Source organism: Nerophis ophidion, linkage group LG11, assembly GCF_033978795.1.
Source record: "Nerophis ophidion isolate RoL-2023_Sa linkage group LG11, RoL_Noph_v1.0, whole genome shotgun sequence".
In the NCBI taxonomy this organism is placed as follows: domain Eukaryota; kingdom Metazoa; phylum Chordata; class Actinopteri; order Syngnathiformes; family Syngnathidae; genus Nerophis; species Nerophis ophidion.
In genome coordinates this window covers 50954247-50964477 of record NC_084621.1, presented here as the reverse complement: position 1 = coordinate 50964477, position 10231 = coordinate 50954247, and the positions used below count along the sequence as shown (strand labels likewise).

General features: G+C 37.9%; 1 protein-coding gene across 1 annotated transcript in view; it reads left to right on the top strand.

Annotated features, from left to right (window-relative positions):
• Positions 1 to 9159: 9159 nt before the first annotated feature.
• dnah5 (dynein, axonemal, heavy chain 5) overlaps positions 9160 to 10231 on the top strand; it is a 240506-nt gene continuing 239434 nt past the window's right edge. Inside the window, exons 1-2 of the mRNA XM_061914766.1 lie at positions 9160 to 9193; positions 9951 to 9996. Of these exons, the coding sequence (XP_061770750.1) occupies positions 9160 to 9193; positions 9951 to 9996 (80 nt within the window). The remainder of the gene's footprint in view (positions 9194 to 9950; positions 9997 to 10231) is intronic.

Below are 10231 nucleotides of genomic sequence, written 5' to 3'. Positions count from 1 at the left end.
CCCCAAAAATTTTTGGGGGGAGTTTGAACATCAAATATATTTTCAAATATCTTTTCTTTGTAGTGCATTCAATTGAATATGGGCTGAAAACGATTTTCAAATAATTGAATTCCGTTTATATTTACATCTAACACAATTTCCCAACTCATAGGGAAACAGGGTTCATATATATATATATATACACACATATATATATATATATATATATATATATATATATACATATATATATATATATATATATATATATATATATATATATATATATATATATATATATATATATATATATATATGTACATAGATAGATAGATAGATATAATGTTCATGCATTTCAATAAAAGATTGTTACAAAACTAAAAAAAAAAAAACTCAAGTGGAGACTTGATTCGTCTCATGTGTCTTCCTCCAAATGAGGTGTGACTGCATACAGTAGAGCAGCTATAGAAGGGTTTGAGGTGTAGAGGCCACCTGTCATGTCTCAGGTGTTTGGGAGCCAGTTCTGGAAACAAAGTGTCTCAAAGGCCCTCCAGGTAAGAGAAATATTACTTTTACTCGGGATTTGTTTCAGCGTTCTAGTTCAACAAGTGCAATTCAAGATGACAAATAGCTTTCAATCGTTTTTACAACCAATGGCAACTTGTAAAATATTCCCATAAAATGTGATTAAAATTAATTTTAGTTGTTTTATGTTTAGCAGGACATTGAAAACATTCTACATTGCTTTTGTAAATGTCATTTTTGTGCACTTTTCATTGCTGGAATCTGTTACTGGATTGTGTGGTGATTTTTAATTGTCTGAATAATCCTCAATACATAGACTGCGGGCATTGTTTGCCTTTGATGAGGAAATTTGGTTGTTCACACAATTGGAAGTAACACCAGAGGTGTGAAGTGGCTGGTAGCATCTGATATTTTCTTTTTTTTTTTTTTTCACAAGCTTGATGTGAATGTCGAATAACGCCACAAGCTTTGAAGGTTGATTTAATGTCAGGTTTAAACATAGTGTTTTAGTGTCCTCACCTATTTCGCCTCTGACCCCATGTTTGAAGTATGGAAGGAAATTCCACATATGTGACATCTGTGCCACCAGCCATCACTGACACTGTGGGGGGGTCTAACTGTCAGGAGACATGATCAATTCCTGGATGCTGCAAAATATTTGATCAGAGTTAAACTGCTGGGAAAATACATTTACATGTACAGTAAATCTTATGCAAACAAAATACTGCATTGGACGTGCTGTTATTGTCTTCAACATTTCAGGGATTACCTCTGTTTATCTATCAGGACAGAGCATTTGGCTCCATTTTCCTAAACGCCTGAGGAGAAATAAGCAAGAACATATTTCAGGGGTTTAGAATTTGTGACAGTGAGCCTCTCATTAGAAAATATAATCTGGTTGGACCCAAACATTCTTCTTAAATAAAAACCTGCTTTCCCGGAGCCTTTTCTTCTCAACCCATACTCTGTTTACTTCATCACTAGTATATAGCTACTAAATGAGTTCATTGTGTCTTCGTCATAGCTTAAATGAGCATAATGAAAAATATTTTGTTGAGTCTTTCCTAAACATACTTCAACCTTTTGTGCTTTACCAGTACCAACTTGGAAAGGATGCTTGTTTTATGCAAAAACTAATAATGTCAAAACAATTACATTTTTCAATTACTTTTGCAATTTTATTCAACATGATTAATCACAGCAAATTACTTGTATGTCTAATTTAAATTAACTTTCAGAAAGACCCTGGTATTTTAACACATATTTTAGGCCTGGGCAAAATTAATTACTTATTTTTTCCTTTACTTAAAAAATAAAAAATCATTGAATACAAATCACAAAGATAAATCAAAACAAGGTTTTCTTTTATTCATCAGAAAAAATTGTAGTTTGTAATGGCACTGCAACTTACTCTTGGCAAACATTTAATTTGTACAATGTTGTTCTCTTTAGACCAGAAATAAATTGTACTTTTTATGGTATAATTTTCAAATAATTAAATTAAGCGCTTCCCTTTGCAAAGGAATACTTCTGCTTGAACAGAATACTTTTGTTTACAAAAAGGTAGCATTGCACATTACATGCAAATAAAGTCTCCAACATTGAGATCAATAAAGTGCAAACTTCAAAGATCTGTCTTGAATAACATCCATCCATCCATTTTCTACCGCTTATTCCCTTTGGAGTTGCGGGGGGCGCTGGTGCCTATCTCAGCTACGATCGGGCGGAAGGCCGCAGACACCCTGGACAAGTCGCCACCTCATCGCAGGGCCAACACAGATAGACAGACAACATTCACACTCACATTCACACACTAGGGCCAATTTAGTGTTGCCAATCAACCTATCCCCAGGTGCATGTATTTGGAGGTGGGAGGAAGCCGGAGTACCCGGAGGGAACCTACGCAGTCAAGGGGAGAACATGCAAACTCCACACAGAAAGATCCCGAGCCCGGAATTGAACCCAGGACTACTCAGGACCTTCGTATTGTGAGGCAGACGCACTAACCCCTCTGCCATACCGTGAAGTCCTCTTGAATAACATAATTCTGTTAATAAAAATGTAGCATTATACACTGTATCCAAATAAATAATGAAGTAAAACACTGAGAGACTAATTTGTTTCAGTGAGTGGATGAAGTAAATGCAGCCTTTTTCATTTACACATCTTGGTGAGCCACCTCATTACTTTCATGAATTAAATCACTTTGAAGGATTTGTATTTTAGCAGTTGATGCTGCGAGGTCTGCTTCCAACTCCATTTGCTCCATCTTCGCTTTAAGCTTTGTTTCCTCCAGTTGCAAGGTGTGTTTTTCTTTCAGTGCAGCAGCTCACGCCATTGCAGCAGCCTGGTCCGCTTTGGCCTTTTTTAATTCTGAGGATACTGAGGAACATCTGGAGACCTTTGATCCAGCGGCAGACTTTGATTTTTGAGATACATTTGTTATGCTGTGCTGTGGTTCAATTTTTGAATGTGCAATTTCTATTTTCCATGTTTCAACATCTTTCATGAAATAATTCAAATGTATTATTCCTCCTCTGATAAGAATTATTGCACAAAGTCGTGAGCATTTTTAAATTAATCCACAGCTTCTTTAAATACTTCAAAATCATCATGGACTTTATCAGCATTTCTAACATCAGTCATCAAAGTCTTTATTTAATTTAGCCTCCTCATGCACGCGCCCAGTCTGTCACACAGCTCAATTTAATTTCCACTTAGTTTATAGTTTAGTTCATTCCTAAACGTCCTTCCAACATTTGCATTTCAAATCCACAATCTGCAAGTTTGTGCAGAGTAACTGCATTGTGCTTCTTTCTCATTAGAAATGGTATCATCATGCATACCTGATATAAATGAGTCTAATTTGGTTGTGGTAAGGACGTCGTGGCGCGGTTGGGAGAGTGGCCGTGCGCAACCCGAGGGTCCCTGGTTCAATCCCCACCTAGTACCAACCTCGTCACGTCCGTTGTGTCCTGAGCTAGACACTTCACCCTTGCTCCTGATGGGTGCTGGTTAGCGCCTTGCATGGCAGCTCCCTCCATCAGTGTGTGAATGTGTGTGTGAATAGGTAAATGTGGAAGTAGTGTCAAAGCGCTTTGAGTGCCTTGAGGGTACAAAAGCGCTATACAAGTACAACCCATTCACCATTTTGTTGTTGCATCCAGTTTTGAATTGCTTTACCCACACTCAGTTGGTGGCTTCGGTTTCAGATGCTGTTGTTTGTTGAGCTTCTGCCTTTTTGAAAGAAACTATTCCGAGTGCAATCACTTGTTCCATGCCTGTTGCTGCTCAACCAAAGTAATGACAACACCTTTCTTTTTAACAAACGTCTCACTCTCGTTAGCCTTAGCCATGTTTTGCTACAAACGTACATGTGCCACGAAGGAAGTAAGGAAGCGGCGCAAGCTACAGAAAGCTCCTGAGGGGCAAAAAGTATGCCGGAGAAATAGGAGAAAAAAAAATTATTTGTATTTTTTTTTTAAATCGCATGAAGCAAAAAACTTGAATATGTCGATAAAATCAATATATCAAATTACTATAGTACTATATCGAATTATTGTTTAAAACACTTCCTTGTGGTCGACATCAGTGTTTGTCATCTTTTTTGAGCCAAGGCCCATTTTTTTTCATTGAAAAAGTCCAGAGGCACACCACCAGCAGAAATCATTAAAAAACCCAAACTCAGATGACAATAAAAAGTCCTTGTCGCAAGCAAGCATCACTATAGCTCTTGTCACAAAGTAGGTGTACTGTCACCACCTGTCACATCACACCCTGACTTATTTTGAGTTTTGTGGTCTTTTCCTGTGTGTAGTGTTTTAGTTCTTGTCTTGCGCTGCTATTTTGGTGGCTTTTCCTGTTTTGTTGGTATTTTCCTGTTGCAGTTTCATGTCTTTCTTTAAGTGCTATTCCCCACACCTGCTTGGTTTTAGCAATCAAGACAATTTATCTCACGATCCGCGACTCGGATCGTTTATGGTTTTGCCTGCTATGTTTTTGATCATGTTTAGTTCAAGACTCTGCCGATCCCTGTGTTTGTGCACTTCCTGTTTTATCTAGTTTCCATGGTTTCTTATTTGTCCCAGCTGCTATGCCTTTGTCGCACAATTATTGTTTGAGTATTTAAGCCTGGATTCTACCTCAGTTCGTCCTTGGCTTATTGTTTGCTAACGCAACAGTCATGTTGGTTTCTCTGCTTTTTTCTGCTTTATTTGTGCTAAGTCCCGTCTTAGCTTCGTGTGCGCTCGGCACGTCACCGTTTGGACTTTTTGTATCATGCTAAGCTTAGCGCTAGCTTCCGTGTGTAGGCTGCGCTTTATTTTGCCTTTTTATCAGTGTTCTTTTTATTTTTGTATATTAAATCAAGTTTTACCTGCAATCCTGCCTGTCTGGTCGTCGTGCATCCAAGAGGTGACAACTTCGCGCATCAAGATGCGGCACAAACGTGACAATTTAAGATATTTTTATCCTTCTTTGTGTGGACATTGTTGATTGTCATTTCATGTACGGATGTACTTTGTGGACGTCGTCTGCTCCACGTGCTGTAAGTCTTTGCTGTCGTCCAGCACTCTGTTTTTGCTTACTTTGTAGCCAGTTCAGTTTTAGTTTTGGTTTTGCATTGCCTTCCCTAAGCTTCATTGCCTTTTCTTAGCGGCACTCGCCTTTTGTTATTTTTGGTTTAAGTATTAGACACCTTTTTACCTGCACCCTGCCTCCCGCTGTCGTCTGCATATTGTGATCATGACAAATCTACGTTCCTGACATCTACAAAGCAATTAGCTACCTGCTGCCACGTACTGTTATGAAAGAGTATTACACAGTTAGTCTGCCTATCTCTCGACAGTACAGACACTCAACAACGGCACATTATTTGCAAATTATAATTACTGGTTTGCAAAAAATGTTTTTTACTTAATTAGGTGAAAATACATAATCTCCCACGGCCTACCAGACTGTATCTCACGGTACACAGTGGTTGAAAAACACTGGTCTACATAATATGTAATGGTGGTTGTTTGGTCAAAATGTTGCATGGATAATGTTTTAATTCAAGTTCCTTTCTGAGCTGACCGTCTTTTCAAGATGCGCTATTGTATGGGCGGTCTCATTTACGTGGCCCCACTTCGACAGTGTCTTCTCCCCGTCATCTTTATTGTACCAGTAGTTTTTAGCCCTTTCATAGCGATTCCACTAACATGTATAAGTGAGAACTGAACAATGCTTTATATTAAAAATGGCAGCTGCGGCGGATGAATTCCCCACAACCAGAGGATAGAGAAAAAGAAGGAGCTTATTGACTAAGGTGTCGGCGCTGACAACAATGGTGTGCACATTTTCGATACTAGTGCAGATTCCAAATACACAACAGCAGGTACCAATCGGTAAGAAAAGTTGGTTTTGCATAATATTGCCAAGTAAAATAATATGCATGTACATGCAGCTGAGATAGGCTCCAGCACCCACCGCGACCCCAAAAGGGACAAGCGGTAGGAAATGGATGGATGGAATATTCAATACAATATGTACAATATAATATATCTCCTAATTGCTGGGATATTACTGACGTCAGGTTTGGCTCACGTCTCACCCATTAAATTTGCGTGGTGGTCAAGCTAGCTCTGTTCTCGATTTCCATTTAGCTTTTCTCGAAAGAAAAATGCTCCTGTGTTGTTTTTGGCTTAACAAATTGTTCAATTCGCAGAAAGGATAAATGTTTTTTAAATGTTTTTTAAGAGTCCCTCGAGATAATAATGAAAAAGGGCAGAAAAGTGCAAGATTTTACCAAATAACAACAAAAAAAGTAGCACACACTCCACTCCAAGGGAGCAACGTCAACAAATGCATGAGTTTGCAGTGATCACTTTGTTAAAGGTTTGTTTGATATACCTGTAACTTTTGTTATTTCCCATTTAGGTATTATATTGCTATTGTCTGTATTTCTTAAACACGTTTGCTAGAAGATTTTTGTAAAGCACAAACTCGGTGAGTCTAAATGAAAGAAAGCAAATGTGAGCAAAACCTAAAAGAGTTACGTTTTTTTTTTTTTTTTTACCAAAGGCAACGATCGTTAATGAAGCTTTTAGCACATACATGTTGACATCTATAGTTATATTTTGATGAAAATGGGGAAAAAGATGCTACTCGTAAAAGGTGTGGAACAGCAAAAAACATCAGAAGAGGCAAAGTTAAATCTTGAAATGCAACCTTACACAAGATAAACGATGCATATTTATCCAGGAGAGTCAAGATACCAATTTCCTTGACCCAGCCACACACAAAGAAGTTGTAGACCTCCATGCTTTTCCAAGTTTCCATCCGTTTGGTCATGTAGTGTAGTGAAGTCTGGAGCACAACAGTTCGTTTTGTCTGGCAACGCAATCAACGTCCTTTATATCACTCGACAAATCTTTTTTTGATAAAGTATAGGGATCTATTCCGTTGCATAGTTAGAATTTTTGCTTGTATCTGCTTTTTGCAGGAAGATTTAAACCTCTTCTGTACTCAGATAGTTTGCGCGCTGCTTGATCTACAACAGCCATCTTGGCTTGGTTGACCACCACTGGTTCCAGGAACAAGTCACGCGACGGAATACAAACAATAGGTTCTATTTTGTGGTCCTTCCATAATAGTACACATATGTTGAAGTACAGTACGCCTGACTATGGTAATTAATGCACCAATAATCCAACAAGCGGTGTAGCTTAACAAAATCATACAAAACACTTTGACGGATTTTTGAGCGCTGTGTGTAATGTTCAATTAAACATAAAAGCTTTGGGCTTGCTTTACTAGCGTCATTTATAGAATAGACATGAACTTGCAATATGAACAGTGGGGCAAAAAAACATTTAGTCAGCCACCGATTGTACAAGTTCTCCCACTTAAAATGATGACAGAGGTCTGTAATTTTCATCATAGGTACACTTCAACTGTGATAGACAGAATGTGAATAAAAAATCCAGGAATTCACATTGTAGGAATTTTAAAGAATTTATTTGTAAATTATGGTGGAAAATAAGTATTTGGTCAACCATTCAAAGCTCTCACTGATGGAAGGAGGTGTTGGCTCAAAATCTCACGATACATGGCCCCATTCATTCTTTCCTTAACACGGATCAATCGTCCTGTCCCCTTAGCAGAAAAACAGCCCCAAAGCATGATGTTTCCACCCCCATGCTTCACAGTAGGTCTGGTGTTCTTGGAATGCAACTCAGTATTCTTCTTCCTCCAAACATGACAAGTTGAGTTTATACCAAAAAGTTATATTTTGGTTTCATCTGACCACATGACATTCTCCCAATCCTCTGCTGTATCATCCATGTATCCATTTTGGTATAAACTCAACTTGTCGCAATTTTTTTTTCACATTCTGTCTCTCACAGTTGAAGTGTACCTATGATGAAAATTACAGACCTCTGTCATCATTTTAAGTGGGAGAACTTGCACAATCGGTGGCTGACTAAATACTTTTTTTGCCCCAACATATATATCTCTTATGTGTGACTGCTATCTACTGGTCAACCTTATTAATACACTATGTACCAAATTAAATGATTTTAAGTGTGCATTACAGTCTGAAAAATACAGTAATGTTTTACTTAATGCAAGTCATTTATTCGATCAAATCGTGTTTACAATTTAATTTGTGTTATGTTCTTTGTTGGCGTTTTTGTCTGGACCACAGAATGAAAATATGGCAGGTGAAGTGCTTGCAAAAGGCCTTTTTGTCGGGACAGTGCAGGAAGAGCAAAAACAAAAATGTGCACAAAAAAGCGAAGCAAAGAATATGATCCAGCAACAAGCAGAGCACCAAGCTTGACTCAATACAAGTCTAATTAACAATAAAAAGCAGGTGCACTTGTTGCTCCTTTGAAAAAGAGTGAAGGTTAAACATATGGTGACAAAAAGAAACAAGAGATGACAAAATAAGAGTCTTAAACAGAAATATTGGTGAAAACACAGAAAAAGACCGAGTCGAAATCTGATCTGTTTACTGACCTCCAAAGCAACATGCCCCACCTTTCAGGTAACATCTGCAGTTAAAATGAAGGAGCATGTGTGGTCAAATGTATTGCGCTGTTAATGTGGTAATGTTTTGCCAGTAATCGCACAAGTTATTGCGGCAATAAAAAAAATACTCAAAAATACAATATACTCATTTATTAATTGGTACCAGACATTAGTATGGAAAATATATTTCTATGAATTAGGTTTATTCTTAACAAATCTAATATATTCTTAGTTACAGCATTGAGAGCCTTCGAACAATTTCTAAAAACATATTTATATCTATGGTATTCACTGCATGGTAGCCAGGAGAATCCTCCAAGTGTCATTGTTGTGGCCATTAAAACATTGGAAATATTACCTCATATTCTGGGTAGCTCCTTTGTTGAAAACCGGGCTTCCATGTGCTGAAACCCCAGGCATGTTGTGCTCCAAAAACCTGGTCAACTTGACTGTCTTGACAATTGCATCTATAATCGTTAGCTGTGGTATTAGCATTTCATGTTAGCTTTGTGTGTCTGCGTTGTCATTCCACATCAATCAAGCCAAAGTTTGTTTTATTGTTAGCAAAGATACATTGCATCATCGCCACTCTAAACGGACAGCTGTTGGTAGCTAATAGTTTATAGCGGTCTTGTAAGCCCGATGTGCTACACCGGTTCCGGCGCTACGTCCTGCTGTTGGCTTTTATCTCACCAATGTGTAGATGTGTTATTGACGAGGTAGGGGTTTCAGAAAAAGTACTTCACAAACTTGTTGTACCAAAATAAAGTTGACCTACTCAACTTTATTTTTGCAGTGAAGATACTACATTAAGCCTGCTCAGTGGCCCTGTGGTTAGAGTGTCTGCCCAAAGATCGGTAGGTCGTGAGTTCAAACCCCGGCCGAGTCATACCAAAGACTATAAAAATGGGACCCATTACCTGAGGTTGGAATTGGTTGATTCCGGAAAATGGCTAATGCTGCTCCTCGCTGCTCCCCTCACCTTCAAGGGGGTGGAACAAGGGGATGCGTCAAATGGGTAAATTCACCACACCTAGTGTGTGCGTGACTATCAGTGGTACTTTAACTTAACCTGAAAACGGAAGTCCTTGGCTTTGTGAATATATTTATCAATGGCCACATCACGTTAATAATAAATGACACAAACACTGGCTGTAATATATATAACACAAGAATACAATTTCATTTAACACTCAATTTAGGCCAAAACCATTTAGAATATGCTTTTTAAAAAATGCCATCAATGAATCATCCATTAAGTAAATCATTTACAAGACTTACCATGAAAAGGGAACTTGATTGCTGATTTTTGTAGAAACGTTTTTACTTGTCGCCACAGTTTCTTCACTCATGCACGCCTTGGTCATATTTTTCGATTATTCCTTTTTTATTCCATAAATTTGCTACATCCTTTTGGCTTCTCATTGGTCAAGTCCCCTGCACCGAAGAAGAGTGGAAACATTCAATGACAAATATATTCCCTGGCCTCTTCAATATGTACCCCTAAAGTTTTTGATGCAGTCCAGTCAGTCCTTAATTCACCAATGGCAAATATGTTTTTTTTTAATAGTTACAATATCTGTCAAAAAATGATCCATTTCTTGCTGATGGTTTGTAATATATGTCAATACTGAGTAATGTACTTTTTTTTGTTTTTGGTGCCATCTCCTTTTTTGCCACTTCTCTACATATATATTTTTAAATTCATTGGTAT